Genomic DNA, 14,183 nt, shown 5'->3' with positions numbered 1-14,183 from the left:
GCCACAAAAAAGGTAAGGCAGATGCCCTTTCACGGAAGGGAGATAACTATATGGAACCTGTGAATCCCGAAGAACCACCACCCAACATAGTAAAACCACACCTTTGCCTTTGTGGAACTGTCATCAGGCTTCTTTACCTCACGTCAAGTAGCTCTTCCTCATGGTCCTTTTGTAAAGCTCGTAACATTATCCAAGGAGGGCCTCCTTGGGACCACCCTACACCATTACTTCTGGTCCGACAGGCTCTTCTATGTTAATGACCATCTGTATATCCCCGAGGGTCCCCTGTGACTCAAGATACTGCACATTCACCATGCCACCCCTTGGGTGGGTCAGTTTGGACAGTCCTAGAAGTGGCGTGCAGTAGCTCGTCATTCTGGTGGCTGCAGATGCAGGATGATGTGAGGTCCTGTGACACCTGCACTCTAAGACCTCCAAAAGCAAGTCTTTCAGCCTGATACCATCCAAACCTCTTCCTGAGCATGGTCACATATAACTCTTGATTTCTTAGTCGTACATAAGCAGAACAACACAATATCATATTAGCCATATTCGATCAGCTCACCAAAATGGTGCATCTTCTTCCACGTGTACACCTCTCGAACACAGATACTACCACACAACTCCTAATTATGCATGCTTTTCAACTCCATAGTCTCCCCAATCATCTTACCACAGATTGGGGCTCTCAGTTGACATCCAGGTTTTGGAAGGAAACGTTTCACCTCCTGGATGTCCGTTCTCATACATCCACCTCCCATCAGCCCCAGACGGCTGGCCAATCAAAACAAGTCAACCAGGTACTTGAGCAGTATCTACACTGTTTCCTGAACCAATGCCAAAATCACTACATTGCATTACTCCCATTAGCCGAATTTACTTATAATAATGCAAAACATGCTTCTACCAAATTCAGTCCTTTTTACTCCAAGTATGGTTTTCATCCATGGCTCCATCCCTCTGTCCCCCACCACCTGTGGCAGTTCCTGCTGCCTCAGATCTGGTACAGTCTATTCATAAGATCCTAACCTAAAGGAGCATGTAGAGCAGGGGTGGGCAAACTATGGCCTGTGGGCCAGATCCGGCCCGCCAGCCATTTTAAGCCGGCCCTCGAGCTCCCGCTGGGGAGTGGGATCTGGGGCTTGCCCTGCTCCGGCACTCTGGCGCTCCAGCCAGGGAGCAGGGTCAGGGACCACTTCATGTAGCCCCTGGAAGCAGCGGCATGGCCCCACTCCAGCTCCTATGTGTAGGCGCAGCCACGGGGCTTCTCTCTGCATGCTGCCCCCACCACAAGCGCCACCCCCAGAGCTCCCATTGGCCAGGAACTGCAGCCAATGGGAGCTGCAGGGGCAGTGCCTGCAGACACGGCAGCACGCAGAGCCACCTGGCCTTGGTTCTGTGGAGGAGCCGGAGAGGGGACATGGCCGCTGCTTCCGGGAGCCGCGTGAGGTAAGCCCCGCCCAGACCCTGCACCCCTGAGCCTCCCCATGGCCCAACCCCTGCCCCAGCCCTGACCCCTCTCCCGCCCTCCGAACCCCTTGATCCCAGCCCAGAGCACCCTCCTGCACCCCAAACCCCTCATCCCCAGCCTCACCCCAGAACCCATACGCCCCGGAGCCTCAACCCTTTCCCACACCCCAACCCCCTGCCCCAGCCCTGATCCCCCTCCCACCCTCCGAACCCCTCGGTCCCAGCCCAGAGCACCCTCCAACACCCCAAACTCCTCATGCCCAGCCCCACCCCCGACCCTGCACCCTACTCCCCCACCCCAGCCCCGAGTCCCCTCCTGAACTCCACATTTCTGGCCCCACCCTGGAGCCCACATCCCCAACCAGAGCCCTCACCCTCTCCCATACCCCAACCCCAATTCTGTGAGCATTCATGGCCTGTCATACAGTTTCTATTCCCAGGTGTGGCCCTTGGGCCAAAAAGTTTGCCCACCCCTGATGTAGAAGCTGCCAAAATAGCCTACAAATGTCACACTGACAAAAACTGCCAAGAGGCCCCACCTCGGAAGGATGGTCAAAAAGTACGGCTGTCCACTAAATGTCTATATTGGCCAATCTGCACACAAATTGGGCAACTGAAACACAGGCCCTTACCCCATTCTTCGGCAAATCAATCTGGTGTCATTTGAATTGATCCCTCGATTCTGAAAGGTCCATCCAGCATTTCATGGATGCCTCCTGAAGCTGTTCCTGGATGATCTGGTTCCACTACCGCTGCCCCCCGTTCGCGACCAGGCCCAGACTATGCTCTTCGGAACGTGCTGGGTTCCCAGACGCACAGAGCACCGCACCGTTTGCTTCACTGGGGAGGTTAGGGGCCTGAAGAACATCCTTGGAGCCTGCCCATCATGTTCATGCCCCTGCAAAACCATGGGCTGCCCTGAAAAAAGCTTCACCCGCAGGTACCTGGCCAGGGGGAGGGCAGGTGTCTGTCACTAGAGGTCTTGACCCCAGGCTGGTGGGGTTAGTAAGTAGGAGCCTTACTCACTGCACCACCAGGCTGCAAGGCCACTGCGGGAAACTGTCGCTGATACCCCACGACAGAGGCTACAATTGCTGACTCAGTGGGATCAGCTGAGTAGCTCTTAGCATAAAGCTTCCTGTTCCTGTCAAACACCTGTTGGCCAGACCCCGGAGACCAAGTTTCTGCTCCCTTGTCCTAACCCCAGTCACGACTCTGGCTTTGACCCTGGGCGTGGCTTCTCCCTGTGATACTGCTTTGACCCTGTGTGTGACTCTGGCCCAAGACCATGGCTGTTGGAATTATTAATAATATTTGAAATCACTATTAATATGGGAAAACACCAATTTAACTGTAAATTCCTTTATTAAATCCAAAGGCCAATCAAACAGTAACAAAAATTTTCTAAGAATTTGTTCAAGATACTCACAAATGGGCGAACCCCAGAGGTGCTTAGACCCGTATTGGTCAGCTCCAGCGTGGTCAGGCAGGTATTAGCAATGAATCCTTTCAGAGATTACTCTTTATACCCTTCAACAAACAAGTGATGTCATTGCCAATGATTGACCGTCTAAAAACCAATCTGAGATAGTTCCCCCTTATTTCCAGTCTTAATCCAGATAAGATTTACAACTGCCTTTCTCCCCAAGGCCTTCCTTCTACTTGTTAGTCAGGGTCTTTCTTTGGAGCACAGATATATTTCCTTAACCAAAGCTAAGTTAACTTTAATTCTTTAATTTTATACTTATCCTGCAACAACTCTTCTCTGGGCTTTTTATCATGTATGAGCCCTGACAGATCTTTTCTGACCCTTCTGGGCACACGGGGGATTATTGGAAGGCACTCAAGGACGAGCACCACTGGCTTGGAGCAAGCCTGTGCTCACACTGCGTAATGGTTGTGTTAGCAGCCGACAAATTGTGTTCACTTGGGCTATGCCCCTGGTGAGCCAGCTTACTCAAGCAAAGAGGTTTAGCATGGGGACAGGATTCAAGTTGACTTGAGTTAACTTTGCAGTGAAGGCAAGCCCTAAGATATGATTACATCAAGGGACACTGCTCCTAACAAGACCTCCTGTGGACCTCGGTATTTTCCATCTGTCTCGTAACAGGCTTTGCTAAGCTTAACAGTTGCACAATTTTAGCTCTCTGTTCACACATTTCTGACAATACCGTGTTTTACCTAAAGAAAACTTATCTTTGCATTAAGAAAAGGAGTACTTGTGGCACCTTAGAGACTAACCAATTTATTTGAGCATAAGCTTTCGTGAGCTACAGCTCACTTCATCGGAGTAGCTCACGAAAGCTTATGCTCAAATAAATTGGTTAGTCTCTAAGGTGCCACAAGTCCTCCTTTTCTTTTGCGAATACAGACTAACACGGCTGCTACTCTGAAACCTATCTTTGCATTATAGCTTTAGAAAATCTTGTAATATCTCAGGTGATTGTATCTTTCACATCACCCTTAGGTGTTGTATAGGTTGGGATCTTGGTACTACTCTAATTCTTTGATTTGCCTTATTAATGATCATAGTGAATATTCTTAGTTTTGCAAATCTCTCTTATGCTGCAGAGACCCTTATATTGATCCATCAGTGGGGCTTTGGGGGTACAGTAAGAAGAAAAGCTGCAGGATCTAATTATGATTAAACAGGGATATTGCAGGGGCACCCAGAGGCCCCAGACAGGCCTTGTTATATTAGGAACCAAGAAGGAAATGTGCAGATCTCGGTTCTCATGATCCTAGTTCCAGTCACTGTTGTCAGCCTACTAAAGCCCCAGTGTGTGACCCACGACAGGGACCCTCGACCTGTGACCCTGTGCAAAGCTCGTACACCCCAATGAAAGCTCTGTAGGATCGACCATCCAGGACTGGCTTCCTGGGCTGTGCGAACGTCCTCTAACCTCTCTGATTCCATGTCCACGGGGAGCGCTGCGGAGAGTGTACCTGGTGCAACCACATAGCAATGAAGGGGTTAACCTATGCATGTTTTTGTCATCAACCTTTCTTCCAGCCAGCTAGAAAGCTTGGATTAACTAGTCTAAGATGTCACTTTCCATTAAGGCGAATGGGTCCCAAATAGCAGTATGACACTTGTTCTCCCTTTGGTATTATGTGAGAGAGAGTTCTCTGATTCTGATCTGGTTTCTGGTGGGTTCTGAACCTGGCAAAGGGAAATGATTCTGCAGAGCAAGAAAGATCACTAATGATGACTACTAGCAACCTTGGGAATATTAGCAGCATCAAAGAGACATTTTGCTCGGAGTGGAACTTTCTGGACCTCTGAAGAGGATCATGTGGGAACGTATTAAAAAAGCCTTGTTAAACTCACTTTCCGTTAGCTGCTCGGCCATCTGGAACTGGATCCGAGCTTTCTGGAGAAAGAATGGCCTCTTGACTCTTTCGATGCTCTCTGTAGTAACTGGATGCCTGCTCGGATTTTCGCTAAGAGTTCTGGAGCTGACAGAGCTGGTAAGTGGCAGAAACACGTCGTATGTGCAAAAAAATTGGGGTGGGATCACGGGCGGATGGGGGGGGGTGTTTCAAACTCCTCAGTATAAAGGAGCTGTTGCTATAACACTTCTTTTGTGTAGAAATGTGTTAAACTGCGCTAAATTAAACCTCACACTATGAATTGTGCAGAGGAAAACACCCGCTCATCTCATCCCTGCTCCCCAGCAGAGCTGTAGCCGCAGAGCCAGCCCATTAGCAAGCTCTCTTAGAACTAATGCTTATTTATTTTCACAAAAGGTACTGATTGGCACAGCCTGAAGGTTTGCATAGGAATCCAACCTAAACTGCAACTGCCAAACTAAAGGCCCCTTTGGTGAGGAATCCTCCATGCAGTCTCAACGTTTCTCCACTTACTGATCTACAGAAATCATTCATTCACAGTGGGGCAAACCCTGCCCCTCCCTCTGCTAGGGCGGTGTCCCTGTCTGAGGAACCAGTGCAGTACCATTGCACAAGGTGGGGACAGGGCAAGCCAGCGTGGTATGCAGCCCAGTTCTGCAAGGGCTCCTTGTCTGGCAATGTGCAGATGGGGTAGGACACTGTGTCCAATTTTGGGCCCCACACTACAAGAAGGATGTGGAAAAATTGGAAAGAGTCCAGCGGAGGGCAACAAAAATTATTAGGGGGCTGGAGCACATGACTTATGAGGAGAGACTGAAGGAACTGGGCTTATTTAGTCTGCAGAAGAGAAGAATGAGGGGGGATTTGATAGCTGCTTTCAACTACCTGAAAGGGGGTTCCAAAGAGGATGGATCTAGATTGTTCTCAGTGGTGGCAGATGACAGAACAAGGAGTAATGGTCTCAAGTTGCAGTGGGGGAGGTTTAGGTTGGATATTAGGAAAAACTTTTTCACTAGGAGGGTGGTGAAACACTGGAATGGGTTACCTAGGGAGGTGGTAGAATCTCCTTCCTTAGAGGTTTTTAAGGTCAGGCTTGACAAAGCCCTGGCTGGGATGATTTAGTTGAGGATTGGTCCTGCTTTGAGCAAGGGGTTGGACTAGATGACCTCCTGAGGTCCCTTCCAACCCTGATATTCTATGATTCTATGATTCTATGACATGGGTAGGTAAGGGGAGAGGCAGGGCTAGCTTACCCAGTGCTGTCTGGTCTTTCCCTGGGAGAGGCTACGCCAAGTTACTCCACCAAGGAGCTACAGCAGCCTTGGGGAATAGTTCATTTCACCACCCCCTCTCCACACATCTGCCCTGTTCCTGGTTCAGTTACTCAGGCTCGCTGCTGGGGGCAGGATTTTCTCCACTGTGCAAATGAGCCAGGTTCTGTTGTCATAGTACTTAGCACGTGCATAGCGCTTTACATCTCTGTCCAAAGTCTGAGGAATCCTCCCACCAGCTCTGGGAAGTGTGTCAATAAATAGTGAGCCCCATTCTAGGGATCTGGCAACTGAGATGAAGAGATTTGCCCAAGGCCACACCACTAGTCAGTGGCAGAGGTGGGATTAGAATTTAGCAATTTCTGATACCTGCCATCATGCTGCCTCTTGTCTGCGAGCTTCTTGTAGAGGAATTAACTGAGCCAAAATGTAATGGACTAATCCGATCTTTCAGCATTTCCCAGGACCCTTTGTACCATGGACAAGGAACCTGGCTCTGATGCAGTGCTAATGAATAACACAAAGTTAAAAATACATGTTAGATTCATTGGTTCTCTTAGAATATACAACAACTCTCTCCCGATTTTTGACAAGGCATTATTTTAGCTGGCTCTGATGCTAGGTAGCTGAGAGGCGCCTTTGTTTGGTTGTTACCTCTCAGAGCTCCGCTCATTCTGGAACAACCTTATTTAATCTGGCAGGATTTAGAAATGTCTGTCACTTCAATTATGTCTCCCAGCATGCTGCCCATAGCAGAGATAAGCTGGTTACTTAAGTGGAGCAAGCCCCAAGCCTGGTGATTCTCAGGGCCCAGTGACACCCCGTCTGACACGCCTGCTGAGCTTTGGAGGGAGTCTCCCTGCCTGCTGAGCGTCTGTGCGCAATGACCCACTGAGGTTCAGTTTGCTGTGTTCCCGTGCCCAATGAGCCCATGTGCCCCATGGCTAGGGCCCTACCAAATTCATGTTCCATTTTGGACAATTTCACAGTCAAGGATTTAAAAAATCATACATTTCATGATTTCATCTATTTAAATCTGAAATTTCACGGTGTTGTAACTGTAGGGGCCTTGACCCAAAAAGGAGTTGTGGGGGGGGGTCACAAGGTTATCGTGAGGGGGTTGCGGTATTGCTACCATAAAAGGTGATGCTAGGGAAGGGCAGGAATGGTCACATGCCCCTCCCCAAAAAGAAAAGGAGTACTTGTGGCACCTTAGAAACTAACAAATTTATTTGAGTATAAGCTTTTGTGAGCTACAGCTCACTTCATCGGATGCATGCAGTGGAAAATACAGTGGGGAGATTTATATACATAGAGAACATGAAACAATGGATGTTACCATATACACTGTGACAAGAGTGATCAGGTAAGGTGAGCTATTACCAGCAGGAGAGAGAGGGGAAAAAAAACCCCACCTTTTGTTGTGATAATCAAGGTGGGCCATTTACAGCAGTTGACAAGAACACGTGAGGAACAGTAGGGGGTACTGGCCTGTCTCCCAAGATCTGTGAGAGTGATGGGTCGTCCTTCAGGACGGGTTGTAGATCCTTGATGATGCGTTGGAGAGGTTTTAGTTGGGGGTGAAGCTTACACTCAAATAAATTTGTTAGTCTCTAAACATCACCTTCGGCCCCCAACTAAAACCTCTCCAAAGCATCATCAAGGATCTACGACCTGTCCTGAAGGACGACCCATCACTCTCACAGATCTTGGGAGACAGGCCAGTCCTTGCTTACAGACAGCCCCCCAACCTGAAGCAAATACTTACCAGCAACCACACACCACACAACAAAAACACTAACCCAGGAACCTATCCTTGCAACAAAGCCCGTTGCAAACTGTGTCCACATATCTATTCAGGGGACACCATCATAGGGCCTAATCACATCAGCCACACTATCAGAGGCTCGTTCACCCGCCCATCTACCAATGTGATATATGCCATCATGTGCCAGCAATGCCCCTCTGCCATGTACATTGGCCAAACTGGACTTGACTTGAAAGGTTGAATCATCACTTGGACCTCTGGGTCGATTAAATTGCGGTCCACTAAGGAAGCATGGATAGTCGACATTTGTGCTCCGGTGTCCCTGCACGCTGTGACCTTCTTCCGACCCACACTCACAGCTTCCCTCTGCTCTGAGGGTATCTGGGAGGTATCTGGGCCTGAGGACCTCTGGTGTGATTCCAGTGCAATGAACTGTAATCTGTTGGGGTTCTTGGGGCAGTTGGCCTTTACATGCCCCGGCTTGTTACATTTAAAACATCGTTGAGCTGATGGGTCACTGGGGCGAGGTGGGTTGCTGGAGAACGGTGTGGCAGGATGATAAGGTATCTGGAGTGTTCCTTGGGGTGTAGTTGGGGCCTTGGGCTGCCCCCAGTAGTAGGGTGTGGTCTGGGAGTGTCCCTTCTGGTATCCGCTCCAACTGCAACCAGGGTTGTTTCTCTCTCCTCCCTCCACTCGTTTTGTTCAGGTTTGCCCGCCTCTCTGGTGGTCTGGGACTGCTCATGTTGATCAGCATAAGAAGCAAGACTTCCTGCTGAGTCCATTTTCTTACCCCATAAACACTGTTTTATATCCTCCTTGGACATATTCAGGAATTGCTCCTGAGTCATCAAATCACACATTCCTTCAAAGCTAGTTACACCCCTTCCTTTGACCCATTTATCTAACAGATCCTTCATCTGGTTTATATAAGCCACATTACTTAGTTCAGGTCCTTTCTTAAGGGCTCTAAATTTTACTCTGTAAGTTTTAGGTGTAACTTGAAATTGTTTTAAAACCAAATCCTTGAATTTATTATAGTCAGAAGCCTCCTCAATGGGCATCTTATTGAATATGTACTGTGCTCTTCCAGTCAATTTTGTGACCAGTGTGGTCACCTTGTGAGCTTCAGGAATTTGATGGAGTGTGCACAGTCTCTCAAAGGTGAGAAAATATTCAGCAATATCACTGGATTCATCATACTGTGGACATAGTCGCTCCCATTTGTGGATTGTTGGGGAAGGATTGTTTGGGTTATCCAGTAGATTCCGCTCAGCCCTTACCTTCTCCAACTCCAGTTCATGCTTCCTCTCTTTTTCCTTCTCCTCCATTTTTTTAGCCTTTGCCTCCATAGCTCTCCTGTGGGCAGCTTCCCTTTCATTTTCTTCGGCTGCTTGTGCATCCATCTCCATCTGTCTGAGTTCTACTCATCTTTTATGTCCCTTTTGTCTTTCCTCAGCCCCAGATCTGGCTAATTCCAGTTTCTGTTGGGTATTGCTTTCTGTCATTCTAACCTCTCTGTGTTTAACCTAGCTATACCCGAGAGTTAGAAAGAAAAAAGCAACCTGGCTTGTAAAATTTTGCTGTGCTGTAACCTGATACCTATTTTTTTTCTGATAGCTGGTCTCAGGCTACAGAAAAATCCTTTTGTTATGCCTGCTGCTCTGTCCCCCAGGCAGAGAGACTGACTCTGCAGCTGCAATCACCTTTTACAAAACCTTTTAAAATCCTGCTGTGCTTCTGGTTCAAAATGATCTAAAAATGATCCCACCGCTCTGCCACCATGTCAGGGTTCCTTCCCCACTCTGAACTCTAGGGTACAGATGTGGGGACCTGCATGAAAGACTCCCTAAGCTTATTCTTACCAGCTTAGGTTAAAAACTTCCCCAAGGTACAAACTTTGCCTTGTCCTTGAACCGTATGCTGCCACCATCAAGCATAAACAAAGAACAGGGAAAGAGCCCACTTGGAGATGTCTTCCCCAAAATATCCCCCCAGCCCTACACCCCCTTTCCTGGGGAAGGCTTGATAAGAATCCTCACCAATTTGTATAGGTGAACAAAGACCCAAACCCTTGGATCTTAAGAACAATGAAAAAGTAATCAGGTTCTTAAAAGAAGAATTTTAATTAAAGAAAAGGTAAAAGAATCATCTCTGTAAAATCAGGATGGAAAATACTTTACAGGGTATCCAGATTCAAAACACAGAGGATCCCCCTCTGGGCAAAACCTTAAAGTTACAGAAAACAGGAAGAAACCTCCCTCTTAACACAGGGAAAATTCACATAAAACAAAAGATAAACTAACCCGCCTTGCCTGGCGTACCTATACTGGTTGCAATATTGGAGACTTGGATTAGGATGGGTTGGAGAAGATGGATTCCTGTCTGGCCTCTCTCAGTCCCAAGAGAGAACAACCACATAAACAAAGAGCACAAACAAAAGCCTTTCCCCCCTCAAGATTTGAAAGTATCTTGTTCCCTTATTGGACCTTTGGGTCAGGTGCCAGCCAGGTTAGCTGAGCTTCTTAACCCTTTACAGGTAACAAGATGTTGCTTCTGGCCAGGAGGGATTTTATAGCACTGTTTACAGAAAGGTGATGACCCTTCCCTTTGTATTTATGACACACCTCATTCAATTGGTTTGCTGTAGGGCTACAGCGTATTCGCCCTATTCCCAGAGTAACATTGTGGTGGTCTTGCTATGCAACAAGAGAGCCACGTCCAGCTCACACTGGAAATACAGAAAGTAGCATTGATGGCAATGTTTCCACTGCAAAGCATTTGCCAAGAAAGGATAAGGACAAAGTGTTGTTAGCTGCTGTCTCCCACCAGATGCAAATACACAACAGGCGTGCAGTGATCTTGAATGTCATCTTATTGCACCCATGACTGCCGTGGCTGCCTGTTACATGGATACATACTTCAATATTATTTCTCTTACAATATGTGGATACCTAATAGGGGCTTATAAATTACAAGCTCTGAAAATACTGCATACAGAGTATGCTGTAGTGTATACAGTGGTGGGCTGGAAAGTTTTGGCATATTGTGTACAGTGGGGTATTGGAAGGTACAGCATATTGTTGCACTTCGAAAGCTAGGGATATAATTAATCTGTTGTAATTCCACTAACTCCAGTGAAATTACACCAGGGGTAAAATTGGCCTAGTGATTTAATTCTTTTTCTGTATTGCTGCAAAAATATCTTATGACTTACATTGTTCCAGAAATCCTCAGCAAATATACGTTAGTTATTGTTTGTTCCCTGCACTTTAGTGTAACAAAAACTAAAATGAAAAGAGAAATTTAAGGCTGAAGCCATAAAGCCAGTAGGTCAAATGTATAATTGAAGTGACTGAGCATTAATAATCATTAATAATCTGGAGGATGGCATGGATTGCACCCTCAGCAAGTTTGCAGATGACACTAAACTAAACTGGGAGGAGTGGTAGATACGCTGGAGGGTAGGGATAGGATGCAAAGGGACCTAGACAAATTGGAGGATTGAGCCAAAAAATACCTGATGAGTTTCAATAAGGACAAGTGCAGAGTCCTGCACTTAGGACGGAAGAATCCCATGCACTGCTACAGACTAGGGACCGAGTGGCTAGGCAGCAGTTCTGCAGAAAAGAACCTAGGGGTTACAGTGGATGAGAAGCTGGGTATGAGTCAAGAGTGTGCCCTTGTTGCCAAGAAGTCTAACAGCATTTTGGGCTGCATTAGTAGGAGCATTGTCAGCAGATTGAGGGACGTGATCATTCCCCTCTATTCCGCATTGGTGAGGCCTCATTTGGAGTATTGTCTCCAGTTTTGGGCCCCACACTACAAGAAGGATGTGGAAAAATTGGAAAGAGTCCAGTGGAGGGCAACAAAAATGATTAGGGGGCTGGAACATTTGAATTATGAGGAGAGGCTGAGGGAACTGGGATTATTTAGAAGAGAAGAATGGGCTGGGGGGAATTTGATAGCTGCTTTCAACTACCTGAAAGGGGGTTCCAAAGAGGATGGAGCTCAGCTGTTCTCAGTGGTGGCAGATGATAGAACAAGGAGCAATGGTCTCAAGTTGCAGTGGGGAAGGTTTAGGTTGGATATTAGGAAACACTATTTCACTAGGAGGGTGGTGAAGCACTGGAATGGATTACCTAGGGAGGTGGTGGAATCTCCTTCCTTAGAGGTTTTTAAGGGCAGGCTTGACAAAGCCCTGGCTGGGATTATTTATTTGGTGTTGGTCCTGCTTTGAGCAGGGGATTGGACTAGATACCTCCTGAGGTCTCTTCCAACCCTAACCTTCTATGATTCAAGTATTTGATGCAAAGTGGAACAGCTCTAACAGGAGCGATTGAGAGAGGCCCAGGCCCAAAATGCCCAGTGAGTAGGACACTCACCTGGGAGGTGGGGGCCCTGCATTTAATTCCCTGCTATAAGTCAGACAGAGGAGGAATTTGAACCTGGGCCTCCTACGTACCAGATAAATGCTTTAACCACTAGGCTATTGAGTGCAGGGGCACCTCTCCCCCCATTTTTTGTGAGAAAGGCCTGGCCTGCCTTAGGCACCTCTATTTCCAGGGTAGAGCTGTGCAAATAATCAACTTTTTTGGTTCAGAGGCAAAACAAAAAATTGAGGAAAAAATGTTTTGGGTTAAACAAAATGCTTTGTTTCATTCTCAAGGGTTGTGCTTTTTTTTTTTTTTTGGCTTTTTAAAGCAACTAAATGAAAAATCAAAGTAAAATTCTAAATGAAAAGTTATTTCAAGTCTAAAAGTCACTGTTCTATTTCAAAAATGCCAGAACAAAATGTTTCTGCTTTGTTTGGATTTTATTTATTTTTACCCAAAAGAGAACATGGCTTTAGACCAGAACGCCGAGCTTTTCAATCAGCCTTCAGACACGTAAACCCAGTGACTCAGTTTAGTGTCACGGTTTGTCACCTAGATTAAAATGTGAAGAGGTGCTTAAATATGTGTTAGGTCCTGAGCTGCACCTGCAAGAGACTAATGGCCATAGCGAAGAGCACTTCATCTGCACCTGGTAAGACGAGTGTGACCTTTTCTCCAGTACTGACCATGCCACAGTTATCCCGACCTTTATCATCTCAAAATTAGATTGCTGTAAAATGCTGTACATGGGGCTTTTCCTTGGAACCATTCAGAAACTGAAGCTAGTGAAAAATTCTGCAGCCCACTCAAGTGGAATTGCATGCTGGGAACACATAAGACCAGTGCTCCGCGATATTCACTGGTGTGCAATAAGCTTCAGAGTAGAATTAAAGGTGTTGATTTTAACCTATAAAACCCTAAATGGAACCTGATTACCTGAGAAACTGCCTTTCTCCCCAGGACACACTGCCACAGTTGAGGTCACCAGAGGCACTGGAACACCCTCAATATACAGGAGAGGTAGCCACTGGCAGGATGTCATCCATGCAGGGTTGTTCCCTGCCTTTGTCTACCAGATCCCAGTTTTGTTACTCTTCCAGGCATGCTGCAAAGCCCATAGTTCCTCCTTCATTAAGGATGTTGGGGGAGGGGGACTTAGGCAGATCTATTTACAGGCAGTCCTTTAGTCACGTTCATGTTATAATTTTTAATGCATGGGGTTGGTACCCAGAACACTGACTGACACCTATGTTGCATCTCAAAGTTTTGAATACATAGATGACCAGACCAATATGCTTACAAGATTACTTTTGCTCCCTCATGTGGATCTACAATTTATTTTGTGCATTGGGCAACTAGTGAAAAGGTTGCACCCAGTTGCACTTGATGTCACTTGCAATTGCCTGTTTTACATATGCAAATAAGGCCCAACTTCTTGAGAGCATGTAACACTTCTGCCAGGTGGAGCCAGCAGCAACCTCACTAGCTGCTCGTTCTTCTCACCACCTCTCCAGCCACTCATTCCCCAGCCCACTGTCAGTCGCCTTCTGCTGCCACCTGCCTCTCTGCTGTGACCTCTGCACATCCCTCTCTTAGTGATTTTCAGCTCTTCGAAGGCTGGGCAGAGACACTGACCCATCTCAACTGATTTCAGCTCTCAGTGATGGAGCATTTAAAATAACAAAAGAGGCTCTTCATGAAGCCTATTTAGCTCTTTCTTTGAACAGTGGGAAGGAACAGGTTAAACCAGACCAGGGGAACCCTTGGGGAGGGTGTACAACCCTTTTAGCTAGGATACCTGTCCCCACCCTTCTTACCTTCCCAGGGCTCTGGCATTCGAGCCCCTGGCTTAATGAGGTCCTTTCAGCTGAGGGTGACCCCCCTCATTTGGGACACCTTAAGCACAGTTCTACTCCCCTTTATCCATACAATAATAACAACACTGGT

General features: G+C 47.1%; 1 protein-coding gene across 1 annotated transcript in view; it reads left to right on the top strand.

The window, feature by feature from the left end:
* Positions 1–2,796: 2,796 nt before the first annotated feature.
* The window catches only part of LOC102937109 (excitatory amino acid transporter 5), an 80,623-nt gene continuing 69,236 nt past the window's right edge, over positions 2,797–14,183 (top strand). The window contains exon 1 of the mRNA XM_007059377.3: positions 2,797–4,941. Within this exon, the coding sequence (XP_007059439.2) occupies positions 4,765–4,941 (177 nt within the window). The 5' untranslated portion in view covers positions 2,797–4,764. The remainder of the gene's footprint in view (positions 4,942–14,183) is intronic.

This window comes from Chelonia mydas, chromosome 25, assembly GCF_015237465.2.
Source record: "Chelonia mydas isolate rCheMyd1 chromosome 25, rCheMyd1.pri.v2, whole genome shotgun sequence".
Taxonomy (NCBI): domain Eukaryota; kingdom Metazoa; phylum Chordata; order Testudines; family Cheloniidae; genus Chelonia; species Chelonia mydas.
The sequence above is the reverse complement of the archived record's forward strand: the minus strand, read 5'-3'. Positions and strand labels throughout refer to the sequence as shown.